This window comes from Cervus canadensis, chromosome 18, assembly GCF_019320065.1.
Source record: "Cervus canadensis isolate Bull #8, Minnesota chromosome 18, ASM1932006v1, whole genome shotgun sequence".
NCBI classification, from domain to species: Eukaryota; Metazoa; Chordata; class Mammalia; order Artiodactyla; family Cervidae; genus Cervus; species Cervus canadensis.
In genome coordinates, this window is record NC_057403.1 from 24,801,636 (window position 1) to 24,829,309 (window position 27,674).

Below are 27,674 nucleotides of genomic sequence, written 5' to 3' on the forward strand. Positions count from 1 at the left end.
CCTACTCCCAGGCCGGCGACCAGCCTCCTGAGTCACTGAGGCAGGCGGAGGCCCCAGTCTACCTGCCTGACCCCATGGCTTGCCCAGACGGGGCCCCATGTTTGGGACTATGTGTCTAGGAGAAGGGTGAGGAGAAAGGGGGCTTTGAGAGGAAGGGAGTGCCCACAGGCAGGCGCAGAATCGGGACTAAGCCTGGAGGCAGAGTTCAGCCTGGTGGTGCCCTGTCCCCATTTCTATGCAGGGTCATGGAGGGAGGCCTGGGGATGATTGCAGACATGCAGGGAAGATGAAGATCAAGGATGCCAAAATGAGTCATTTAAAAAAAAAAAAATCTGCATGGTATGACCAGAATTTTTTAAAAGTGAAACTGAGTAAGAAAATATCAGAGCTAAAAAAAAAAAGAAAACGTCAGAGCTTACCACAGATGTAAGGCTAAGTGTTGTTTGGCGAAACTTTATAAGCACTCAGTTGTAACATAAGATGTATTTCATTCAAAAAGATCTGAAAGATGTTTTCTTACAGTCTGTTCCTGGATGGGGACATCTCAAGTCCTGTGGATACTTTGGCAGAGTCTGTATTAACAGTCCCATAAAGAAAGAACGTGCTGAATATTTTTTTAAATGGGAAGGCCCCTTTTTATTAAACTTGTACATTTTACCTTCTTCCTTTCAGAATCCTAATTTTAAAAAAACCATGTTTCTGCTTACTTAAAAAAATACAACAACAAACTCTGAAAACATCACTATTGTGATGGGAAAGGAGGCAACAGGATTCAACATAAGCAAAGAAAACTACACCTGGAGCCAAGAAAGAAATCGAAGAGGAACCGACTCAGATGGAGGCCAGACCACCTGCACTGTGCACAGCCCTTCACTTAGAGGACTTCTAAAGCAAACCCACCTGGGGGGCCAGGGAGCAGCCCTCTCACCTTGTGGAAGAACAAACAGACCAAAAGCCCTAATGATCGCGCAAACACAAATCAATCACTCTATTTGAAAAAGCACACATGCGTTCAACACTCGTCTCCCCTCCCTTCCCAGATTCTCTTCATCAGCAGGGGGTGGAAGGGGGCAGCCCCTGGGCAACGGGGGTTCACAGGACGTAAGAGTTCTTCACCAGCTGCTCCTTGTCATCCGCAGAGCTCCAGACGGTACGGAGGGTGCGCTCCTGGTTCCTCCGCGCCAGCCTGATCAGGCAGACCACGGAGGCTCCCAGCAACAGGATCAGGACCATCACGAACAGCCCCACCAGGACCACCACTGCGGATGAGAGAGAGGCCTCAGAACTGGGAGGGGGGACCCCAGGGGGCCACAGCTGGTGTCCGCGTGAGCTCAGGAGGAAGACCAACACCCCTTGGGCCACATGTCCCCCCGCCCCAACCCAGGAAGCCTGACAGGTAGTCAAGTCCTCAAGAGAGTCCCTATAGTCTTGAGAAATAGGTTTCTAAAAAATGGAGGTGCTATGCTAGGTGCACACAGACAGAATGGCTGTTTGTGTTTCTTCTTTTTGAACAAAAAAAAAATCCTCACTTCAACTCTATCTCCCTACCACCTCTCTGGGGCAACTTATACAGGAAAAGCACCCATCTCTGGCGTGGGTGTGTAAACACCCCACCCCCCACCCCGCCCACCAACCAGCCCAGAGAAAGATGTGGCCCTGCAGGTTGCTGGGGTCGTGGCCTGTGGAATGAGGGATGGGCACGCGTCTATTCAGAGCAGGGCCGGGAGGGGACCCTCACACTCCTAATTGCCCAGGCAAATCTGACAGTGGTTACCCCACTGCAGTCCCACTGGTCAGTTAAGATGCTTTTTCTTCAGGCGAGGCTCCCCTTAAGGAATGTGGTCCGCTGGCAGTTGCCCAGCTCCCTCTCCCCACATAGCCACAGAACCAGACAGGGTCAATTCCCTCCCCATCTCCCACCCTCCAGATCCCGATGCCTGGCCAACCAGGTTCCAGCTTCATTCCTCTTTTTCTAAAGGAGGGCAGACACACAGGCCACACCTGGGCTCCTGAACAGGAAACAGGTGCAAAGAGGCCAAACCAGTGTGGCAGGTCTTTTGTGCAAACACTACCATCCATGATTAAGGCTCAGAATCAGAAACAAAAGCAAGAGAAGGCCCAGCCTTCTCGCCAGACCAGACAGTGGGGACAACAGTGCTGGTGGGGGCCATGGCCCACCCACAGCGAGGGCCTTCCACCCTCCTCGGTGTCACACAGGACCAACGATGAACACCCCAGGGCAGCAAAGCTCCCCGCCAAACCTGGAGTCAATCTCAGGCCTGTGTGTGGCAGATCCCAGATGCCTAAGCACAAGGTGGTGTCCCCCGGTCGCCCTCGGGGCTGCTGGGAAGAGATGGTCTCGTTCCGAACCCCTGTTTATGTACATCGCACCACGGGACACACATCTACCGCGTGTTCCAAGCTGCCCAGCCAATCTCGTGCAGAAACGTGACTTTTTAACAAAAGACGTGGACAGTGAAGGACAATGTGTCCAAGACAACATGAGGCCACAGAGACAGAGCCGAGTTGAGTCCAGGCAGGCAGGTGGAGGGGGGCGAGGGGCCGTTTACCTTTACTGCCGAAGGGCAGGGCAGGATACAACTGCTTGCCTGGAAGAAAACACACAACCCTGAGGTCAGCTCCCAGCCCTCCTTCGCTCACAGCGGCAGCCACCAGAGGCTTCCCCTTGGTCCTGGGCCTTCGAGGGGAGCTCTAGCTAAGTGACTTCTTCCAGCCCTTCAGACGGTTCTGAGGCCTTGCCACCCCCTCCCCACTACGAAGCCAGAGGAGGGTGAGGGTAAGAGTCCAGAGGATGAGGAAAGGGATGGGGGTCCTCTCGGGAGGGTTCCCCTGCCCGTGGCTGTGTATTGGATTGAGGCACTACGCAGACTCACCGAAGCATTGCTGCATGCACTCCTCCTTGGAGCGGTAGTTGTTTTTATTGCCCCGGCATCCTCCGTAGATGAAGTTATCACAAGAGTTCTTCTCGGCATTAAAGTACCAGCGTGGGAAGGCTGCGCGGCAAGGCCCAGTGACAGCCTTGGCAATGCAGTGTTCTGGGAGCGAGACAGCCCGGGGGGTACAAATTAGCAGGGCCCAGGAGAGATGACTGGAGCTGGAATGCTCCCAAGCAGTCATACGGCTGCTGGCCTGTGGGGAAAACCTCTCTCTGCTAAAAGAAACTGGTTAATTGCAGACATGGCTAGTCTGGCCCACATTTTCAGATACCTTTCTCTTTACATAGTAGCATAACCAGACTACAGTTATGGAGGTTCCCTACATATGGAGGTACCCTATGTCAGTCACTGTTGTAGGCACTCAACCTGTGTGAGCTCTGAGAGGTCTGAACCAGGCCCCTCATTTCAATCTCAGGGCTCGGAGGCAGAGCTAGTTACCCACCCACAGTGCAGCTGCTGGCAGGCAGGGCAAACTTCTCCAAGGGCATGCTGTGGGCCCATTCTGCTTCCTGCTGCCCCAGGGCATTCTCGTGAGTCCTAACACCCAGGAAAGGTCGGGAAGCCCTGCTCTACAATATCCTCAGTAGAAACCCTCAAGTGTGTCTCAATTCCCAACTAAATAAGAAAACATGTTTTTTAAAAAGTTGTACCTTCATAGCTGAAAATATCATCGGAGAGGTCATCAGAATCCTGCCTTCTGGGAACTGAAACACAAACATCCATGTGACCCCGTCAGGGAGGCCGGAATGGACACAGGACACGTGACCTAGCTGGGGCTGAGTCGAAAGGGGCCCACTGAGGGAGCGTGGACACTCTGGCACCCAGAAGGAAGGGAGTGTAGGCTCCTCTCTGTGGGCAGCTCTGCTCCATCACCTCTCAGTCCTAATGCGCTCTACAGCGCCTCCAGCACCATGGCTGGATGGGGAGGGCTGCTCGGCAGGTCAGAGGTTACTACAGAAACCAATCCCAGCCACAATTTCTGGGTTGACGAGAAAGACCAGAGGTATAGGAAGTCACTTATTTTCTTGGGGAAATTTTCTTCTGAAATAGGACAGACACCAGAGTTATGAATCCAGTACCCTATGGCTCTGGATGACCTCGCAGAGGCCAGTCCAGGAATAAACAATGAACCCAGGCAAAGCGGTGGCCAGGACAGTCACAGGAATCCTAGCCTAGAGAAACTGGGAAGTGCCTCTAAGCTTAACTCTCAGCATTCTGCCAACTGGTTGACTGCTAAACCAATAAATGCTTACTCGCATTTATGGCCCACCATAAATGGCTAAAAGGCCCACGCTGAGGCTAGAGTCAAAGGACCAGAATCAAGACTGCAACCAGTGTGTGGTCACTGGCTGACTGGGGCCATCCTCAAAGTTGGTTGGGGCAGACTCCCTCCCTTCACAGCAGAACTCACCCAGCAGAACCCACTGCCTGGGGACTGGCCTTGCTAGTGCATCTGGACCACTCACCCCAGGCTCTAGAGGCAGAGTCCTTTAAGCATAAAGAAGAAAAAAAAGCTGTTCTCAGCACTACAAGCAAGCTAACACAAAGAGATCAAGGACTTCAGTGGGAAGGGAGGCGGGGGTGGCAGAGGACAGAGGATTCAGCACAGGGAGGGAGATGGACCGGCAAGGATGACAGAGAGCAAAGGAGAAGGACGTGGCAAGGAGCGGGGATTGGGCAGTGAAGACAGCAGAGCAGGCAGAGAGTGGGGACTTCGGGCCTGAGCCGCATGCAGCAGTAGCCACACCCCTGTCCCCCAAGAGGGAGTGGAGGTCCACCAGGAAGCACTGTGGAATCCCTCAGCCCTTCCTGTCCGTAGGACAATGCGAACTCCCCAGGGTGGGAGGCTGCAAGGAGCCAGAAGCTGGAAGACTCAGCTTGCCAATTCTACGTCAACAGAACCAGGAGGAGGAAGCCGTGGTACTAACTCCCAAATGACAAATGTCCTTTCACATTACCCATCTGGATGGCCTTCATTCCATCCCGGGTCTTTTTAAAAACCTACCACTTGGGACAGAAGAATCTGCTTTATCCCTGGTCGGCTCATCGACGGTGTTCTCTGCAAGGGGACAAACAAACAGCACAGTGAGAAGGGGCACCTCTAAGATCGCTGGTGAAACAAAACAGGCTGCATCCCTGAGCAGGCCTGGTCCTGTGGGCCTCTCACAGAGACTCCCATTTCTCCTTTATGTGGGCCCTCCAGTGTGCATGCTGGACCACAAACCTGCCAGAACCTGGAAAATACGGAACCAAGACTGTCCTTGTGGGTTAAACGTTAAGATCAACTAGCTGGAAATCAGAGCAAAGACGTGTGAAGTGACATTATAAAAAGACAGAATGGCTTCCAGGGCCAAATAACCTGTTGAACTGTATTAACTCACGAAGAGAATTAAAAACTGAAGGGCGTGCTCAGCACTGGGAATGCACTTCCTGCCACCAGCCCGTGCACTTGGAGCTGTTAACACGGTAAATTGTATGCTATGTATATTTTCTCTCTCTCTCACACACACAAAGCTGAGGGTGGGTGGAGAGGCCAGCCATTTAAGGAAGTGCAAAAAAGGGAGGGCTGGCAGGGTGCAGGAGGGAGCCCTCCCTGTGCAGAGGCGGGGGGCTGGTCTAACCTGACGCCACCGCACACTTGCATACAAACCGGCTCCCCTGGTTCCACCCCACCCCTCATCAAGCAATCTTCTAATCTGGCTGAGCTTTGTCTACACAGACTGAAGCGTAGACTAAATCAGAGAGCCTGGTCCCTTCAGTGACTTTGGTTCTCATTATAATTAATTAATTAGTTGTTAATGAACTGTCATTCTCATTATCATTTGGCTCCCCACAGAGTTTGCCTGCCCGAGAAGGAATCTGCTGGCAAGGACTCCGTGAGTGACTTGTTGCCGAGTCGTCGCCCTGGCAATTCCAGTTCTCCTTGCAGACTCACGAGAGAATGCCTCAGGAGCTGTGTCGTGCAGCCATGCTCCGGTGCCCGCAAATGAGTTTTCTGGAACCTCCAGGCTGGGGCCGGACTCTGACCTTTAGGAAGACAGCTGTCTGCCTTCTGCCAGCAAAACACTACACCCCATGGCCCTCAGCAGAGACATTCTATCTTATGCCCGCTGTTCACTGCTTGTGTTCTTAAAACTTAACTTTCCCCCTGAGAAACCAAAGAGTAACCAGAACGGCATGTACATTTGCTACTGTCAACTCTTTTTTTGTTGTTGTTGTTAATGTGGACCATTTTCAAAGTCTTTACTGAATGTGTTACAATATTGCTTCTGTTTTCTGCGCTTTGTCTTTTTGGACCAGGAGGCATGTGGGATCTCAGCTCCCCTACCAGGGATCTAACTCGTGCCCCCTGCACTGCAAGGCGAGGTCTTAACCACTGGACCACCAGGGAAGTCCCACACTGTGAACTCTTGATAGGGAAAGGACAGGAAAGGTAGCAAAAAACATTTCCCCTTAATTCCTTCCCTGACACTGGATCACAGCTTATGATAGAAAGTTACATACAATAAATGGTATTTTCCTCACTCACCACTTGGTGAGGTTGCCAGTCACCCCCTAAAAGATGAGGGGCTCACTCACAATCCAAGAACAGTACCAGTCCCCCGGCTCTCCGAACACGTGCTGAGCGCTGAGCACTCGCTGGGCAGGAAAAGATCAGTAACACGCTCCTCCAGGCGCTGGGCCTCGGCCGGGCTCGTGCGCCTGGGCATTGCTGTACACCTCAGGCCACAGCCAAGGCCCTGCTGCTGTCCTCTCTTTATGCACGTAACTTTAATCCACTTATGTGATTGCTGAATGCAGAGCTCAAAGCCAACAGAGAGCACAGCCGGTGCAGGAGGACGCACAGACGCCTGGCCCAGGCCCCAGGCTGGTGGGGCCGAGAGCGCTGAGGGCGCCACAAGCACTTTCTGCCCATAATCATAATCCAGGTGCCCCCAGCGATGCCACACTGTCAGGAAAGGATGCAAGAAGTCCCATGACAATGTTAAGGAGGCAGCCAGTGAAAATCTTTAACAGACAGTCTGGCTGGCTGAATACTCGGGTCTCTGGAACACTTGGAGGGATTGGGTCCCAGAGGGCCAACATCTCACTGCCATCAGGTCTCAAGGAGTCCCCCGAGGCTCTGTTCAGAGCTGGCACATACTGTGGTGGGGCTTAGGTTTTTATTTAAACTGGGAGGCTCACAGGGTCCACAGGACTGCACGGAAGTCCTCACTGAAGGCTGGGACAAGGACGGATTCCAGAAGTGTGTTCTAGTTTTAACTTGATTCATTACTCAGCTGGCTGGCTGAGCTCCTCAAGTCATTTGTCCCAAAGGTAAAAATAACCCAAACGCCCAGGGAGCAAGGGGGCCGCTTGTCTGAGCAGACCTGGCGTGGGATGTGTGCTCACTAGTGGGAGGAAGGAACCTGGGGTGGGAAGAGGGGGAAGGGTACTGCTGTGAAACCACCGTGTGTGGGTGACCTTCACATTGGGCCTGTTTCTTCCGCTTTTAAAAACATCTCCAGTTTCAGCCATGAAGAACTAGCGAAGAGCAAAAGACTTCTACACCTTTATAAGGTGTCTCTAGATAACACGAAGTTAAAAGACGCTTGCTCCTTGGAAGGGAAGCTATGACAAACCTAGACAGCATATTACAAAGCAAAGACAGGGACTTCCCTGGTGGTTAGTGACTAGGACTCAGCGCTCCCAGTGCAGGGGGTCTGGGTTTGATTCCTGGTCAGGGAACTACATCCCATATGCCGCAACTAACACCTGATGCAGCCAAATGAATAAATATTTTTTTTTAAAAAAGCAGAGACGTCACTTTGTTGACAAAGGTCTGTATAGTCAAAGCCTTGGTTTTTCCAATAGTCACATATGGATGTGAGAGTTGGTCCATAAAGAAGGCTGAATGCCAAAGAATTGATGCTTTTGAATTGTGGTGCTAAAGAACACTCTTCAGAGTCCTTTCAACAGCAAGGAGAATAAACCAGTCAATCCTAAAGGAAATCAACCCTCAGTATTCATTAGAAAGACTGATGTTGAAGCTCCAATACTTTGGCCACCTGATGCAAAGAGCCGACTCATTGGAAAAGATCCTGATGTTGGGAAAGACTGAAGGCAAAAGAAGAGGGGGCAGAGGATGAGACAGTTAGATAGCATCACCAACTCAGTGGACATGAATTTAAGCCAACTCCAGGAGATAGTGAAGGACAGGGGAGTCTGACGTGCTGCAGTCCATGGGGTCTCTAAGAGTCAGACACAGCTTAATGACCAAAAAACAACAACAGATAATAAAACCTCCCCAACAGCACTGTCTTACCTGTGACACCAGCACACTTAGCAAGACACTCTTCCTTGGTCATGTAATTATTGTCATTCCTGTCACAGCCTCCATACACAAACTGCTGGCAGGATCCGTCAGTGACATTGTACCACCACCGAGGGAAGGAGGCCCGGCATCTTCCCACTTTCTTGGGAAGGTGGCAAAAATCTAAAACACAACCAGAGACCAGTTAGCTTAGCAGGGCAATTCGGGCAAGCGAGAAAATGCACAGCCCTCGAGGAAGAGGCCCACAGCTTTCCAGAATCTCAAGTTCCAGCAGCTCCTCTATGGGCCGTTTCTAAAGTGTCACCATCAGACCTGCTTAGGGATTCCTTCTTTGTGTAGGAAAGAAAGGCGTCATCTGACAACAAAGATACAAACTACCCGACTGCACTGAATGTCAGCTGTGTGCCGATACTGTCCCTGCCCCGTTATCAAACACACACACACCCCGTACAGAAGCTGGACTTCAGAGGCAGACCACCAGACTGCAGGATCCTTCTGGATATGTGCCCGTCTCACTGGGCCAAGGGGAGCTTAGCACTCAAAGGCCAGAGCTGGCAATGTGCGGTCAGGAAGGACGCACACAGCGCGGTGCACTCAGCACCCCAGCAGGACCCTTCCTAACTCTTCCTGTCTACTCTCTGCCAGGACTGGCCACTTCATAATCGAGTTACCAGAGCCTCAGAAAGAAGCTCCCGAATGTTAGTTCCCCCCACTGCCGACCCTTCAAAGGCAACTCAGGTCACTCCTTTCTTCCAGCGTCTATCTTGATGGTCCAGGGTTAAAAGGTGCCCCCAAACCTGGCCCCGCTTTGGTACAAGGGAAACAGAACAAAGTTATAAAATTCCAGCCAGATACATTTGTCTACAGAAAGCCTAGAGATCTGCTCTCTCTCTTTTTAAATATTAATTATTTCTGGCTGAGTTGGGTCTTTGCTGTTGCACACAGGTTTTCTCTAGTTGTGGCAAGCAGGGGTTACTCTCTAGTTCCAACGCTTGGGCGTCTCATGTCTGGGCTCACAGGCCCTAGAACACGGGCTCAGTAGTTGCAGTCCATGGACGTAGCTGCCCCCACAACATATGGGATCCTCCTAGAGCAGGGATCGAAGCCATGTCCCCAGCGTTGACAGGTAGATTCTTAGCCACTGGACCACCAGGGAAGTCCCTCTGCTCTCTCTCTTGAAAAGGGAGAGAAAACAAGTGCTGGAGACAACACCTTTACTAGAATGGCCCTTTCTTCTGGAGGAGTTAGGAGGATTGAAAGCAACTTGAAAAGGGAGTCACCTGACCACGTGGTTCAATGTATGCTCTGCACCACCATATCACCCCTTTCTGGGATCACGAGCCGACATCACCTCTCCCTCCACCCTGGTCTCCTACACCTCTGAAGTGAAGTTGTGTCCAGCTCTTTGCAACCCCATGCACTGCAGCCTACCATGTTCCTCCGTCCATGGGATCTTCCAGGCAAGAGTACTGGAGTGGGTTGCCATTTCCTTCTCCAGAGGATCTTCCTGACCCAGGAATCAAACCCAGGTCTTCCACACTGTAGGCAGACGCTTTACCATCTAAGCCATCAGGGAAGTCCAAAGCCACCCGGGAAGCCCTACATCTCTGCCTTCTTGCATAAGGGAACTGCAACCTGCCTCGGGCCCAGCACAGGGTACTTCATAAACAGCTCAAATAAAACCATCCCAGGGCCCAGAACTTGGGTTATATGTTGCCAATGACTCCTCCCTAGTTGTTCTCAGCCTGGCTAGGTTTATCTCACTGAGGGGATGCCTTTCAAAGCACAGAGAGCAGGATTTGTGCTTCTGCTGCATCTCCTAAAATACATCACAACAATGGGCAGGAAACCAAACATTCCACAAAACATCTAACTATGGACAAAAAAGGTTGGTACTATGCAAAACAAACAAACATCCCCAAGGAACTCCAATAAATCACAGGTAACTAGCAGAGCAGAAAAAGCATACTCTGAAGTAAAAAAATCTTTTGTTAATGTGCAAGTAACCATCACTGAAATCATCAGCTAAAAAGTACCTTATCTGGACACTTCATATGAATGGAATCATACGGTATGTCCAAAAAAGGCAAATCAAGAGAGACAGGAAGTAAGATTAGTGTTTGCCTGGTGCTGGCGGGGGTGGGTTGGGATGGTGGAGAGTGACTGCAAATGGGGATGCTGGAAATGTTCTAAAATTGGATTGTGGGGATGGTTGTACAACTCTGTTCATGTACCAGAGGCCATTGGGTTTATGCCTCTAACAACTGATTTTATGGTATGTAAATAATAAATCAGTTTTGTTTGTTGCTGTTGTTGTTTTAAATAGGCCCAGACACCTTTTGTCCATATAACTGCATCAACCAGAACCAGCTGGGTGTGTACGCGGAACACGTACTTTTGACAATGTGCCGAAAGTCACAAAACAATCAACAAGGCCCAGGGAAGACGCAGCAGAAGAGTTCTCTGGTGCGCGTTTCTGCCCGACCCACCAGGCTGTCAAAGGCCAGAAGCAGCTCTGCTATCAACAAGACAAGCTGGAAAGGACCCAGACAGGAGCCTCATGACCGCGGACTGAAAACATTAGGGCAGAGGCCCCCAGCTGCTGCCAAGGCTTGGCAACTGCCTATCCAGTGCCCTGGCAAGCTGAGAGCCTTGGGGATCACTGACTGCTTGGTGTCCTTGCTTCCCGAGCAGCTGTTAGGGAAATGAAAATGGAAGTAGTCTTGTTCAGGCTTCAGAAGCAGGAGAGCAGGCCTCTGACTGACTCCTGACCCTGCCTAGACGACCGGCCTGCTTGCAAAAACACCAACTGTTACCAGCAACTCAAGAGGCACTTTAGATGAGAGAGGGAGTGGGTCTCGGCCAGCCCCCCTGGGGTCCAGAAAATCTTGTGGCTCACAAGGTGAAACAAAAAGCACTGCAAAACTTAAAACCAGAGCTACAATTTTGCAGGCAAGCTGATCAGGATATCAGTTTGCGACCTGGGATTACAAGTGGGAGCCCCCCAAAACTGCAATTTGCAGTCTCATCAACAAAGTGGATGCACTGTCTCCAGGCTGCTGTTAACAAGCAACTTCCCAGCGCTGTTTAAGTCTGAATGCTGGTGGGCCCAATTTGGTGATGTACATACACACTGTTAGTCTTCTCTATTGTTTCTATTTCTCTTTTCTTTTAATGACTGTATAGTAAAATTAAGTTAAATAACCCTCTATTAAATACTGAAATTGTTTATTGTGTGTGACAAATAAAGGTTTCTTTTGTTAACAAACCCTTCAAATCTAAAACAAAAGCAAAACTTCCAACAGCTTTGGGTATGGTCTTTTAAACAAAAACACCTGAAAAAGGAACTGTGTGCTTTAAATGGGTTGACTGTGCGGAATGTAAATTAACGTCTCAGTTGAAACAAACACCTGATAGGGGCCGAACGGAGCTGAAGGCAGGGTTGCCATGAACTGTCAGATACCACAGCAGAGAACGCAGCAGGGCGACCGCAGTACAGAGTGGGCACTGGGTGGCTTATCATAAGCAAGGATGCCAGATACTTCTGCCAGATGTTCTGTGCAGGTACAGAAGCCTGAGGGTGCATAAAGAGGAGGAGGGAGAAAGCTTATCCAGGGATGGACGGCAGTTACCCTGGTGAAATAAACACTGCCTGGAATCGGCCTCTTTGCAGGCTCAGACAGGCACTCCTAGCGCCCCAGGGCTGAAGAAGCGCAGGGATGCTGATCTCGCTAACAAAGCACACTGAGGATCCTGAGAAAATTAACTGTCCAGCAGGGCGGATGTGTGCCAACATACCACCTCGGAAAGCCAGCTGACATGGAGCAGGTCACCTGGCATCTGAGTAAGGCAGTTTTCTGGAGGATTCCTGTGAAGATCCACTCTACTGGGATCTATCAGGCAGACTACAGGCTCTCAGGAGACGGCTCAGGACGCATTTTGGTCAAGAGAGTGTGGTCAAGGTCTGCATCTGAACACTTACTTTTCTGACTGCCACCACGAACCGATGCCTCTTCCTGACTGGAATGCTCTTTCTGTAGATGTGATGGTTCCTTCGTTACAAACTTTGTGGGACTGAGAGGCCATTCTGTCTCAGCTGCTCACATCTGCTGTCAATGATCACACACTGACCTCATGGTTTAAGTTTTGGAAGCAGCCTTATTTTCAGGTTCCTTGGGTGGGGTAGGAGGGGATGGGGGTGGCTTCATTTTTGTCCCAGGGAATTTAGAAATGTCTGTTTATTAAGAGAAACTCAGTGGGTAGAGAATTTGCCTGCAGTGCAGGAGACCTGGATTCAATCCGTGGGGCTGGAAGATCTCCTAGAGAAGGAAATGACTACCCACTCCAGTACTCTTGCCTGTAAAACTCCATGGATAGAGAAGCCTGGTGGGCTGCAGTCCATGGGGTCACAAAGAGTCAGACACGACTGAACGACTAACACACACACCTCCTGCACTAAAAACGCAGTATATATGGAAAGACATCATGTTGACAATTGTTGAAGCTGAGTGATGATCTATGGGAGGTCATAAACCTGCTTCCACTACTTCGTGTACACTTGAAAATTCCTGTAATAAAAACAGAAAGAAGCTAATCTCTTTTTAAAATAAATTTGACTAGAGTAAAAGAGCTCAAAGTAGCAGATTAGTTGGCCAAACCTAGGTTCAACCAAGATGAAATTTAACCACACAACTACTGTGTCGAGACAGAGTACCTTCTGTGAGGAGGGAGGCTCCTTGTCAAATGGAGAAGAGTCCATTTCGTTGCATGCCTTTCCTAACTAAATTGCTTTTCAGCTTCTACGATACACATTTTTACTCTCTAGGCTTAAGGAAATGATCTTATGAAAAAAGTGGTTGTTTTTGTTTGGTTGGTTGGTTTTGTTTCAAAGGAGAGAATGTTCCTTTAGGAAACACAGGCCACATGTTCTTCACCTCACTCCAAATCACATCGATGCATTCTCTCTTCTGTTGCTCTCCAAAAAGCTTGTACAAAGAGCCAGAAATACTTTAGTGTGTAAGATGACTTCCATGACTTATCACCTTCCTTAGAAAAAACTCCCAAAAAGTCAGAATACTATCTTTGGTAGACTCAGCTTAAAATCAAAATGCAGAGCATGGATTATTTCTTGACACTCCATTTCACTGCCTTCACTAAGCTAGATGCTGGGCACATTATGTGCACGATTTCTAATAGTCATGATAAAAACTGTGACTCATGCAGTAACGCCCACCTCCCTTTACAAATGGGAACACTCTGGGCAGGTTAACCAAAGCAAGCAGCAGAGCTGGATCTGAAATCAAACAGGTCTGATCAGACAGCTCAAGCACAAACTTAAGGACCCCTTTGATGGAAAGAAAGAAAAGCCACTATAGTGACAGGCAGTGGGAAAAACAAGACACTGAAGTTGCCTAAAAGCCAAAACATTCCTTAAGGCTTCATCACAACTGGAGGGTTCACCAAGGCCAGGCCTTCTGCTAGGTCTTTTTACGGCCACACTGACAGGGTCACTGATAGCACCATACCAAAGAACTGCCCCAGGCTGAGGGGACTTGGCTGGACAATTTTCAGGAAGTTATTCCTTAATAACTGTTACTGTTAAGAGAGGACATTTTGGTCTCAGAATAGTTTTGGGAAACAATCATGAAAAACGTGTTTCAAGTCCTATTTCTATGCTCAAAAATGCTACGGCAAAATACGTTCTGTGAGTTTTCAAAACGGAAGGAAAAATAGAGGGTAAAAAAGAAGAAAAAAAAAAATAGGGGGAAAAGCTGAGGGGCGCCAAATTTGGGTACACTTGCTTCAGAATATGTAAAAATGGAATTCCTGGCTTTGGTAAACAGTAATGCTGTCTTGGAAAAGCATCAAAAATGGTTAAAGTCACACATTATCTGAAATATGAATCTAAGTTACAAAACCCTGGCAGGCATTTTGAACATTAGCTGTTACAAAATTGCCAAACAGACAGGTCTTTGTCATAGAAAACAGGTTTCTCTGGTTCTGAAGTCATTTGAACTTTAACCAAAATAACGAGAACGAGCCAATGGCTCAGACGTGCTCTACTTCACTCTCCGTGCTAGAATGACCTGCTACTACCTTCCAGCAAGAACATCACAGACATTTTAAGCTCCGAGGCACTACTAACCCAACCTAATTTTACAGGCTTCAGAAAATGGTATCCAATCATTCTTCAGAAATGCACAATTACAGCTGTCCCTACTGAAGAGTTTAATATATTTCAAATATTTTGCTACTGCTGCTGCTGCTGCTGCTAAATCACTTCAGTCGTGTCCGACTCTGTGCTTCCCCATAGACGGCAGCCCACCAGGCTCCTCCATCCATGGGATTTTCCAGGCAAGAGTACTGGAGTGGGGTGCCATTGCCTTCTCCTCAAGTATTTTGAGAACTACAGAAAATGTCACAACACTGGTATACCGACTTCTCAGCTTTATGAAATTCTAACATTTTAAGGACCAAACATGACAGCTGAAACCCTTTGTGTACCCCCTCACTTCAATTCCACTTGGTCTCTCTCCCCTAAATTAACAACCACCTTGAACTTAGCATTTTCTTTTATTCATGTTTTTAATACCCATTCAGAGTCAGTTTACTTACAAAACAAGCAAAAATAACTCTCCTGGGATTCTAGTCCTTGATACACTTTTTACTCCTGTGGGTGCTATACATTGAAAAACACCAACTTACTGCCTCACTGTTTCCTAATAAGAAAACCCTGGATCAGAAAAAAAAAAAGAAAGCCATGGATCATCTCACAAGCTCGGACCCACTCATGAAATGGTCTTTCTCTTCCCCCGATCTGTTTTCTCTACAGCAAACATCAATAAACTTTTTAAAGATGGGCCAAATAGTAAATACAGCCAGAATAGTGTGAAATCAGGCAAAGCAATGGAAAAAATTATGACTGTTCCATGACAAAAAAAAAATGTGGGTTATAAATGTATAGGATAAAAAATAACAAAATGAGTATTTATTTAGTTCACTGTAAGTTAAAACATTAGAAACTTGAGAATTGAAGTGTTAATTTTCTTTGTAAATAAGTAACTCACCAAGGGGCTTCCTTTGTGGCTCAGTTGGTAAAAAATCCATCTGCAATGCTGGAGACCTGGGTTCGATCCCTGGGTTGGGAAGATCCCCTGGAGAAGGGAAAGACTAACCACTCCAGTATTCTGGCCTGGAAAACTCCATGGACTGTATAGTCCATGGGGTCACAAAGAGTAGGACACAACTGAGCAAGCAAATTCACCAAGAGTAGTGTCAACAGTACTTGTGAAGGTCTTTGGTCACATACACACTGATATGAAGCCAGTTTCTTTTCAGTTCACCTTAGAATAAGTGTCACACCTCTCTCTAGGTTTGGGTCAGCTTCTAACCTTTTATCCTTTGCTCTATCAATGCCATGAAATTGCCCTGAGAGTTGCCTGGCATTCTGTCCAAGGTTCAGCCAGTGTCACTTCCATACACAGGAACACCATCCTTTTTTGTCACAACTAATTTCTTCACGTCTGTCTGTGAGCTCCTCTGACTGCACACCGGTCTCAGATGGCGGCAGTGCCCACTCCCACAGCTGGCTCATCCTCTGATCACTCCATTTATGCTCAACTGGAATTTCACTTCCAGCGTTATCACTTCTCTTCTTTGCTACACTTTGGTCTATTTTGGCCCAATTTCCTTTATCGATCAATCATTTTTGTAAACTGCCGCATTTTCTGTGGAGCAAGGAGACAACACAACTGCATGCTTTGCTGTGTATGGACTGAATGACGCATGCGCAGTGGCCAGGTACCACGCGTGTGTCTCACGTACCCAGTGACTTGGGACTGAAAAGCTAGCAGCTGGAACGCGTTTGGTATCCAAGTACTGTTAGAATATTGCAGTAACTGAAACCTGTGCATGTTGAAAACCATGCAAACCAAGGACTGCCTTTATCTCAAGCTTCACGGCTCACACAGTCTAACGAGTCAACTCTGTCATTACGGCACGGAAGCAGTCTGAGGTAATATGTAAATAAATGACCCTGACTGGCGTTCCAATAAAAATTGATTTCACATAATTTTTATGCCTTAAACTATTCTTGTGATCTTTTTCAACTATTAAAGGGACTTCCCTGGTGATCCAGTAGTTAAGAATCTGCTTGCCAATGCAGACTACATAGGTTTGATTCTGTGGTCCAGGAACTAAGATCCCACATGCCGTGGGGGGACTAAGCCCAGGGGTGGCAACTACTGAAGCCCAATCTCCTCAACTAGAGAAAGCCCAAGTGCCCCACAATGAAGACCCGGCACAGCAGGCCCCCCACCCTCCAGCCAAAAAAAAATAAAAGCAGAAGCCATACTTAGTGTGCCGGCTGTATGTATGCAGTGGCCATGAGCTGGAGTTTGCCAATCAGCTCTTTAGAGAGTGTTTATAAAAACACCCTGCTCAGATTTTCCACACTTACCCCTCCCCCCATCATGTCACAGAACTCAGCAAGTCCTATATGTGTGGTCAGAAGCTATCACATAGACTCCGAAGGCTCACATTTCTTATGACAACACACCCTTCCATCACTAAAAGCAGCTCTACTTGTTTCATGAAAGCCACTTAGAATTCAAAGGATAATGGCCAACAGGAAATGATTTGCTACAATACTACTCAGACATGTGAAAATATTACTTTACACCAAAAAAAAAAAAGAGGACAGAATACACTTCACTCCTCAGTACTGAAAAGCAAATTAGCTATTGAGTTTCAAAGAACAGGGGCAACTATTACCATACCCAACGAAGGGCTTGCTATGCACAAACCTACAGTAGCTGAAAATTCACCATTGAATTTTTCATGAACACCCTGTTAGGCTGGTGAAGAAACTTGTGAGACATCCACACATACTACGTATATGCTGGTATAGAACTAGGGAGACAAAAGCAAAAGAATGGTTTACATGCAATATTATGATTTTTTTTTAAACTTTTAATTTAAATATGTGTGTGAATATTCCTTTAGGGAAAAGAGACTAAAGGAGGGAGAAGCTTTTCCAGTTTTGTTTTTTTTTTTCATCTGTATCTTTTAGGATAATTTGAGTAGTTTTATGAATTCACAACTTATTTTCTTTCAGAGTTTTATCTAGATAGTGGATTACAGTCACCCCTCCTGTTTGCTTAAATTGTTACATTTTTCACAGTAACGAAATAAAACTGAACATACTAAATAAATTCCCCAGTATCTTGAGAACAGTAAGCAACTACCCTTCCCTGGTAGCTCAGCTGGTAAAGAATCCATCTGCAATGCAGGAGACCTCGGTTCAATTCCTGGGTTGGGAAAATCCCCTGGAGAAGGGCTAGTCTACCCACTCCAGTATTCCTGGGCTTCCCTGGTGGCTCAGATGGTAAAGAATACACCTGCAATGCGGGAGACCTGGGTTCTATCCCTAGGTTGGGAAGATCCCCAGGAAGAGGGCATGGTAACCCACCCTAGTAGACTTGCCTGGAGAATCCCCATGGACAGAGAAGCCCAGCAGGCTACACAGTCCATGAGGTCACAAAGAGTCCGATATAACAGTGACTAGGCACACCAGTGTTTGGTTATGGGGCTTCCAGGTGGCACTAGTGGTAAAGAACCCACCTGCCAATGCAGGAGATGTAAGAAGATCCCCTGGAGGAGGAAATGGCAACCCACTCCAGTATTCTTACCTGGAGAATCCCATGGACAGAGAAGCTTGGAGGGCTACAGTCCATAGGGTCACTGAGTTGGACATGACAGAAGCAAATTAACACAGATTAGCACACAGTGTTTGGTTAATAGCTCATCTATGTGAATAGGGTGATCATACAATTTATCCTTTGATCAAGACACTTTTCAGAGTGAAAGGGGTGTTCTTAACAGCCACCCTGGGAAGTACAGTGGCATAAGCTGGAACCCTCTAAGGTAAACTGAGCTGAATAGCCAGCCTACATAGAAGGAACCCACTGGGAAGGTAGTCCCTGACCTCCAGGGGTTTACGATTAAGTTAGAGCCACAAGACTGGCTTGGACAGAAGGAAAAAAAGAAAACCACACAAGGTAAGCTGCTACAATCACACCCTAAATTCAAAGGGCTGTAAGCCACACAGGGCACAAAGGAAATGAGGAAAAGCTCTGGTATTGGGAAGAGACACAATAAGGAAAATCATTTGGCCAAAATGTAGGGGACAGATTAGAGGACAGGGCCTGCAGGAAGCTGTCCTGGTGAAGGACCAGTGTGTGTAGGAGCCCCTGGCTGCCTCTTACTTGCCCACTGTTTGGGGTTGGGGGTGTGGGGGAGGGGCAGCTTTCCTAACCTCCCTGTACATGCATTTCCTGATTCATAATAAGGAAACAATAGTACAAACAAAAATGTGTAAACCTCTCAATAAAGCTGGAAAATGCACCCAGCATTCTTCAATTCAGCAAGCCCTGTATTTTCTGATTTAGGTCGGGCTAATTAAAAAAAACTTTTTTTTAGAGGCTTGGAGTTTCTAAATCAGACTCTTGGGAGCCTTGATAAGGCAAAGCTCTGATTACAGACCTATCATATCTGTGACATAATTAGAAATATGTATTTGGTCTCTCCCTACCCCATGTTCCTGATAGAGAGCTCCTAACACCCTTGGAATTTCTTGAGTGCCATATCATGTTCTACTCTAATATTTGGTTTTCTGACACAAGAACTAAAACCCCAGCAATCTCTGGAGTGGCACAATGGTCTTACTGTATGCCAATGAGATGAATAGTGGCTGGGGGTGCCCTAGAAAGTTTCAGGAACTTCAGGATAGAGGCTGGGGGAATTCCCTGGCAGTCCAGTGGTGAGGGCTCCACCCTTTCACTGCAGTGGGCCGGAGTTCAATCTCTGATTGGGGAACTAAGATCCCACAAGCTGTGTGGCACAGCACCCCACCCCCCAAAAAGGATGAGGGCTGGGAACTAGAAAAACCAAGCCTAGATTAAAGGGTTGGAACTTTCAGCCCCACCCCCTATTCTCCAGGGAGTCTGAGTTAATAATCAATCATGCCTACATGATGAAGCTTCAATAAAATATCCCAACTGAAAGGGTGGTGAACACACCCACATGCCAGAAGGGTGGCTCACCCCAAACTCCATAAGGACAGAAGCTCAGACACTGGGGATCCTTCCAGACCTCTGTCTTCACCTGGCTATTCATTTGTATCCTTTGTAATAAACTGGTAAATGTGTTTCTCTGAGTTCTGTGGACTATTCTAGCAAACTGGATCTGAGAGGGTCATGGGAACTCTTGAACATTTCAAGTTGGTGAAACTGACATATGACAACCTTGGCCTTTGATTGGCATCTGAAAGGAGAGGGGCAGTCTTGTGAGACTGAGTCCTTAACCTGCAGGATCTGTGCTCACTTCCAGCAGATTCAGAATTGAGTTAAATTGCCAGACACCCATTCTGAGTCTGCTGAGAATTGCCTGATGTGGAAAAACCACACATCTTGTATCAGAAATATTTTCTGTAGTAGACAGGAGAGTGTTCTCTTTAAAATCCCTTCAAGATTAAGGCAAAAGCTAAGAATGTTAGCAAGAGAACCAAACAGAGGACATTATAAATACAACTCAGCCCCAGTTGAAGGCCTCTCTGTGTGATTAATATCCACTCTAGATCTAGTTATTATAAAAAAATGTTTTTTGAAAGTTTGTTAGCAGTAAGTCCCATCTTGTGAGACTTAGACTTTTGCTTTCTGCTGTGGAATGCACCATGTATTAGAGGCTATCTTGCAATGGCTTGTCTGGGAAAGGGCATTTGCTCAATGTAACCTGAATTCACTGGTGAGTAATAAAGCAGAGATTCAGTAGGTTTTCCCTCCATATGTCCCACTGAGATAAGTTCTGTGGACTTGCAGATGTATCTCTAAAAATGACTCAAATGGAAGGGACTTTTTTGACACTGGGACCAATCATTAAGAGTGTTGTAAAAATTAAAGGCATTTTTTACTCAATTATAAACGCTCAAAACATTTGGCACAAAGCTTTGAATAAGTAGTGTATTTTTATGAAGACTAGACTGGTGGTGACTTGCCAGGATAGAGGGGAAAATCAGTCAGTGAGTTGACAAAAGCAATCCAACCATCACTCTTTCCCTTTGCTCTTCTGCTGTGCAACCACCTGCCATGCCTGCCTGAAGGTATAAAATTCCTTCTTTTAATCTGCAGTAAAGTCCTGCAACACTGCAATATCTGGAGATTAAGAGGTCAGAGAAAAGAAAATAAGAAAAACTATGCGCTGGTTACCTATTTTGACTTCAAGCCATCTTTTCATCAAGGAATGAGACTCACATTCTGTGTGAGTGAAGAGGTACTAAATACTAGGAAGGCAGATATTCACCCCTGCTTTAATTCTGCTGGGCCAAATCCCAAAGTTAACATTTATTTTATAATCAGTCTTATTTCAAGGTGATCTATAAATCCACCTGTTTTGGTTAGCTGGATAGGTTCTACATACTTGAGGACTTCTGCGTCTAGTACAGAAAGCTATTACTAACCATGCCTTCCTCTAGGTTCGGGTGCCTGGAAGTTGTCATTATTAGGATAAGTAATTCAGAAACTTTAAAATAGCCCCTAGGTATTTATGAGGAGAGAACATTTACAATGACAAACCCAACTTACAATGTAAGGCTCATAAAATCTTGTTTTAGATATAAAATCTTGGCATTTTAGATATAAAATATTTAGATATAAAGGTTTACATTCCATAAACCATCATCACAATGCCAGCCACCACTCCTACCCACTGTCACCTCATATTCATCACTCAAGCAGGACTATAAATTCTACCCTTACCTAAATCTGTAACTAGAATTACAGTGGTCAATCTGAATAATTTGAAACAGTAATTTCAGTTTTTCATGGACTTTGAACTGTTAATTCACATTCAGGGGTTCTTAACTTTTTAAAAACCTGGAACCATTTTCCAGAAAGTGATTATAGCTAATGGGCTGTCTACCTAGAACAATGTTTCCCAACCTTTTCTTCCATTATCACCCCCCACCCCCAGAGACTTCTTAGACATTTTCCCTAATCACCCCACTAACACCCCAGACATATATGTAGCCCTTTGAAAGGTCAAAAACTATTATACTATCTATTATTCCACCCCACTTCCCGAACATGTCCTAGATTTTAAATGACTGACCCTGGAATAAACACAAAGAATCACAGGCTTCTGAAGCCAGGAACCCAGGACCCCACTGGTGAGATCCATCTCAAACACTTGCCTCATTTCTAAAATGGCTTCCTAGTAATGAAAAATGTGCTTCAAATAAACTTCCAAGTAACTTTAACTTCAAAGTTCCTGGGCCTCAGCATCCCTTCATTAGAGTTTTCAAAACTATCTTGTCAGAAACAAGTGAAATGACATTTGTGATCAGCATCAAAAAAGGAGGTCCATAATCCACATACTAATGCTTCTGTGGTCATTTGTGAACTCCTTATTAGTCAGTGACCAATGGGCCATGAAAGCTTCCTGGGGTTAATTAAGTCATTTCAGTGTGACCCCCTTAGGGGTTCTCTCCTGCCTCACATGAATCACAGGCTACCTCATCCCTGCCTCAGGACATGGTAAACAGAGGTTTGGCTGCCTGGCCAAATACCTGAAGACAAGCCTGAGTGCTGCGAATGACTCAGGAGACAGGTATAATGAGGAACAGGTCACAGGCTGGCTTTCTCTACTACAGGCTGACTTCTCAAATGCTGATCAGGGCAAGGGTCCACTTTCCCTCAGTGGGTCTGAAGGCAAACCCTTCAATGTTCTTTAAGTATTGGCACCATTTCAGCCTCAAAGGCCATGTTTTTAGCACTAAACATACCTACCAAACCTTACCTTCCTTTTCTTCTCTTTTTAATAGTAGAGTTGTTTACAATGTTTCAGGTTTACAGCCAGATTCTTGTCCATTGTAGGTTATTACGCGATACTGAATATCTTCAGCACCAACAGTTCCCTGGGCTATACAGTAGGTCCTTGCTGTTTATTTTATATAAAGTGTATCTGTTAATCCCCAATTCCTAATTTATCTTTCCTCCCTTCCATACTTTTCTTTATAGTACTCATTACCAAGTATCTACTCATTGTTTACTTACTGTATTGTCTTCCTCTCATTACAGTGAACGGTCATGGATTGGGGGCAGGGGCGGGGGTGAGGTTGTCATCTGTTTCATTCAGTGCTTTGTTTCCAGGGCCTAAAACGGTGCCTGGTACTTGGTGGGTGTTTGTGTTGAATAAATCAGTTAATAAATATTTCAAACTGTCCTGGAACCAACCTGTCTTACCTGAAAATAGAACAAGTGCTTCTATGAAGGATGAAAATAGTATAAGATGCCACTTTGGAGACCTCTCAGCGGATCACCAACACCAGCTGCAATTTCACTCTTATCTCTCATCCTCTCTTTGACTACCCAGTTTACAACTACCCACGGGGGTGAGGAGAAGAGAAATGAGTGGTGATTAATATGCTTATTGGAGATTTACTGGAAAGTTCAGTCTTTCAGTCAAAGTTCTGGAGAAACTAATTAATTCAAGAAGTTGATGCAAATGGAAGATCATGGACTTTCCTGGTGGTCCAGTAGTTAAGAATTCACCTGCCAATGCAGAGGACACGGGTTCGATCCCTGGTCCAGGAAGATCCCATATGCCATGGAGCAACAAAGTCCCCATGCTCTAGAGCCCGTGCTCTGCAACGAGAAACCACGGCAATGAGAAGCCCCCAAATGCCACAACTAGAGAAAGCTGGGGCCCAACAGCAAAGACCCAGTGCAACCAAAGATAAATAAATAAATAAACAAAATAAACAGAAGATCACTTCAAAGTGCGCTGGAGGCTTTCACATAAATGCTGCCACACTTGTCTCCAGTGGAAATTCCCAAGAACAATCAACAAAGGGCTATGAGCCAAGGAACCATTAACACAAGTTCTCATGTATAAGTTACTGGCAGTAGGAACTATATTTAACTGACCACTCCCAAAAGGAATTTTTGAGGTTCTATTCTGAAAAGGAATATACTATTTGCCCTTGTATTGATCAAAATTATTTATCTGCAGGCACTCCGAATACCAGGACTTGTCACCCAAGAAGAGAGAAAAATCATGCACATTTGTGGCCACCTGTTAAGGGGTGTTCCCTGAGAATAATAACACACATACACACACTGCACTGTACAATTTATAAACTATTATGTTTTATCTACCTTTGTTTACTAAATGGGGCATATTCGTAATGTGGGAGTCACAACTCAAACGCTCAGAAGATATAGAGGGCAGGCCAAGTGAATAAACACAGAGAGCAGTCTATGTCCTTTTCAGAAGAAGTACTTGGCACTACCCCAGGGTGCTATGTGGGAACACTGCGCCAGATCTTCATATTTTTTAGGCACAGCCCCAAATCAAAATATTTCCTAAAAAAATTCTCAATTCTAGAAACTCTACAAGTCACATAAAGCCTGTCTGAGGCTTCCTGGGAACAGCCAGTTTGGTGGGTTTTTTTTTTTTTAATAGCTTTATTTATTTTTTATTTAAAAAAAGTTTTGGCTGTGCCACATGGAACGTGAGATCTTAGTTTCCCGACCGGGAATCGAACCTGCATGGGAAGTGCGGGGTCTTAACCACCAGACCACCAGGGAAGTCTCAACAGCCAGTTTATAATCTGTGTGTTTCCACGGCAGACTGGCCCTCTCCCTGGATGCTACAAACACCCGGAGATGTATCAGCTGTCCCCCACCTCCACCTGCAGAGGTGTGCCTCGAAATGCCCACTACATTCCACACCCCTTCCTATCTGCCCTCTGCCACCCAGTGCTGTCCGTCCCACCAACAATGGGACAGTTGGTGTCCCACCAACACTGTCCGTCTCGACACCATGTGACTCTCCTACTACTTGCTTATCACCACACCAGCCTCAGACTCCCGAGTTACCCTTCATCCCCATGCATCTTGTTTTGTGGCCATCTCCCTTCCCCCAACTCCTGGAGTCTCTGATACTTATGGCCTATCTTCTGCAAAACCTCTCATTCCCTCAATCTCTTCTCTGAACAGTCTTACCCTAACTGAACCCAGCTCACCCCTGAAGAGAGGCTTCTCTTGTGTCCTTGCAAGTGGGCACTGCTTCTACACCATTCTCCCTCCACCCTCAACACCCCAGTTATGAACCTTGTCATTGGAGTAAATCATATCCCACCCTGTGCGTCATTTGCTGACCCAGCTCATCCCCATCTTGTTTCTTCATTGATTTTAGCTCCCTGTCACTCCCACTGTGACTCTTATCACCATTCTTGGTGATTTCTGTATCTACACAGGTGCTCCTCCAACCATCCTGGCCTCTTGGTTCCTAGACCTCCTCTCCTCCAGTGATCTTGCCCTCCCCACAGCCGCTCCCTTAGACCCTTCAGAACCTCAGCTTCATGGGTCTCCCTCACTGCCGAGCGTAGTTTATCTTCCTAGTTCATTCTTTTCAAAACCTCAGGTCCAATAACTCACTGGTCTTACCACCTTTCCACTACCCCTCAGCCCCCTCATATCTTCACATAGATTGTTCCTTGACCAACCATTATGATCACCCCCTTACACACTCCCCCTTCCTCCATTATATTCATCCGGAGGTAACTGTGCAGTTGTGTGTGGCTGGAGAAACACCTCACTCTTAGTGGACGACTTTGCTTCCTGAGAAAAATCAAAGCAGTCAGAAGGTGGGCAGAGGGATAAAAACTACTTCTTGTCTCCAAATAAGCTGTTGAAAGCTCTCATACAAACAGAACTTCAGATAAGCAAGGGCATTAGTTTACCCAGCCAGATAGGAATACTTCTGAAAGGTCAGGAGGTCCAGCCAGCTACAGCAGCTGGGAAAACCACTGGGAACAAGCAGAAAAGATCTCTGTAGCCAGACCCAGCTTTGTCAATTACTAATGTGTGGCCTTAGGCAAGATTTGTATCTTCAACGCCAAACCAAGTTGTTTCAAGGACTAAATAGTGCATAAGTGCTCAAAGCAAGCAATAGATGTTATCCCCAAACTCAGTTTTGATAAAAATTGCAGGCCAGGTAACTGGAAGGTATGGGTTTCCCTGATGGCTCAGATGGTAAAGAATCTAGCCTACAATGCAGTAGCCCCGGGTTTGATCCCTGGGTTGGGAAGATCCCCTGGAGAAGGGAATGGCTACCCACTTCAGTATCCTTGCCTGGAGAATTCCACCTACTGAGGAGTATATCTATCTAAAAAGAGTCCAGAAAGGCTGACAAATTCTAGTTCAGATCACAAGAATGATCAACACCTGCATTCCTAATTCCCTGGAGCTGAATCTCTCCCCACAGGCCCTCAACTCACTTTTTCCTCTCTGCCTTGGGCACAGGGAAAATAAGTCTTAGAAGTCACCACAGGTGACGACTTGGTGTACAAACATCAATGCTTTCTCTTTCCATCCAAAATGCTGGCTTGTAAAGTCACCTGGTTCCTGTCTGCTTTCCCCACCTGGCCTCCTCTTCCAATCTCCCACCTCCCCCTCCCAACACACCCCTGCTCCAGTAGCCCTGGCAGTCCTTTCCTCAAATACCACCAAGCTCATTCCAGCTTCAAGGTCTCTGTACTCCACTACTTCCAACTGGACAATCATCCCTGAGGCCTCTGTGTCGCTGCCACTTGTTCCTTCTTCACGTTAGAGCCCAGCTGTCACCGTCCTCAGGGCGACCTCCCCTGAGAACATGAGCTAAAGTGGCCCCCATCATCCCTGTTTGTCTGCTTCTTCCTGTTCAATTACGTCTTAGTAATTTAATACTGTGGTAAGTGCTCTTTATTTAAATGCTTACTCCCTGTCTCTGTCTATCCCACTAGAGTATCGGCTCTCTAAGTGCAAGGACATGGCTTGTCTGAGTCACAAATGGTATCACAGTTCCAGGCACTGCCCCGACACATAACAGGAGCTCAAGAAGTTTTGCTGAATCAGCGAATTCTTCTTTCAGGAGGATTATTTTCAAAATCTGCTTGTGCTTGTCTGAGGAAGTAAAGTTAAACCAACACTTGTTCAAAAAGATCTTTCAGGCCGAACTACCATAGAGTTTAGAGGTTTAAACTGGGTCTTACCCTCCACCAACCTCTAAGGACGAATTCAAGCCCAGCTTCTCAACGCCAATATTCTTAAGCCAAGAGGCGCTCCATCCCCGCCCCTTGCACCCCGTACAAGTTTTCCCTCCGAACATATTTGCTCTTCTTTTCCTTTGAGTATCACTGAGAAACACCTTTGTTCTGGGAGGCGCTCTAATGCAACTGAACCCAGAAAGATGTCTCAGGAGGCTGCGGTCCAATATCCAAAAACATAGGGTGCAGGCTTCTTCCCAGAGACTAAAAGGCCAACAGGTCCCCTAACCCAAGCCCTGTTCTCTGGGGCTGGCCCCCCACCCCGGGCTTTCTTGGGCTTTTTTTTCGCTGGCAGGAAGAGGCCGGTCTTCGATTCGGTCCCTCACCTCCTTCCGGCCACAGTAAAGGCCACTGCCACTCCTTCTTGGTGAACAGCCCCAGCCAGTCTCCTCCCCCCTCTACAGGAAACTTTTCCCAGCCCGGACTCTGCCACCCGTCCCCGCTCCCGAGGGCTCCCAAATCCCTTTCTCAAGGTTCAATCCAGCAGGGCTGGCTCCACTACACCCCCCTAAGCTTCACCCAATCGCCCCCTAACTTTCTCCCTCGCCAATTCCCCCTGCTCAGACCTCGCCCCGGCCCTCCTCGTTCCCCAACTTAGCCCCTCCACCCTGCCCCTAACGCCCCGCCTTCGGCCTCTCGACCCTCCACAACCCCCAGGACACCCGCTCAGGCCCTCACCGTGGACGCCACGTTCTTCGTCGGCCGCCCCAGCCCCGGAGAGGAGCAGCGATGCCAGCAGGGCGAGGAGCACCCCGCACCGCCTCGGCTCAGAGAGCTGCGCCATGACGGACTCCGCGCGGCAGCCCAGGGGAGAGGCCTCCAGCCTCTGGTCGTTGGGGTCTCGCGAGCAGGTGCGGGAAGACCCTCGCTGCGCACGCGCACTGGAGGGCCTTGCGTTCAGGTGCGGGCGCTCGTAGGGGTCTGTGGGGCGCTTCTCTGCCCTCGCCACACAGGAAATCTCCAGGAAGCCCTTTTCTCGGTCTTTCGGTGTGCGGATACTCTACTTCCTGTGCCCACGATGATTTCCTCTGCTCCTCACTCGCCCCGGACTCCCTCTACCCTTCAGAACCCCACCACACCCCCAGACCCTCGGTGGGCGCCAGAGGTAATGGCGGCCGCCTCGAAGCAGCTATCGAAGGTGGAAGGCCAGGTAGAGGGCGGGGCGCACCTGGTGAGGCGGGACGCGTAGAGCGCAGGCGCAGGGAGCCTGCACCTGAGCGGCCGTGCTCCTCCCTAGGCGCAGGTGAGCCCGCCCTGG

The 27,674-nt window shown here is 47.5% G+C and overlaps 1 protein-coding gene across 1 annotated transcript; it reads right to left on the reverse strand.

Moving 5' to 3' along the window:
• Positions 1 to 611: 611 nt before the first annotated feature.
• On the reverse strand, positions 612 to 27,674 carry SPINT2 (serine peptidase inhibitor, Kunitz type 2). Its single transcript, XM_043436325.1, has 7 exons — positions 27,095 to 27,674; positions 8,263 to 8,433; positions 4,963 to 5,016; positions 3,608 to 3,661; positions 2,895 to 3,056; positions 2,571 to 2,609; positions 612 to 1,259 (listed from the first exon to the last, which is right to left on the reverse strand). Exons 1-7 carry the CDS (start codon positions 27,198 to 27,200, stop codon positions 1,093 to 1,095), a joined length of 753 nt encoding a protein of 250 aa, XP_043292260.1. The 5' UTR covers positions 27,201 to 27,674; the 3' UTR covers positions 612 to 1,092.

What these genes read in the sequence shown, in the direction of transcription:
- SPINT2 (XM_043436325.1), bottom strand. Translation starts at nt 27,200, where the DNA reads ATGGCGCAGCTCTCTGAGCCGAGGCGGTGCGGGGTGCTCCTCGCCCTG. An exon ending in CGAAGAACGTGGCGTCCACG is followed by an intron (nt 8,434 to 27,094) that starts GTGAGGGCCTGA and finishes GTTGTGTTTTAG; the next exon opens with ATTTTTGCCACCTTCCCAAG. An exon ending in TGATATTTTCAGCTATGAAG is followed by an intron (nt 3,057 to 3,607) that starts GTACAACTTTTT and finishes TCTCGCTCCCAG; the next exon opens with AACACTGCATTGCCAAGGCT.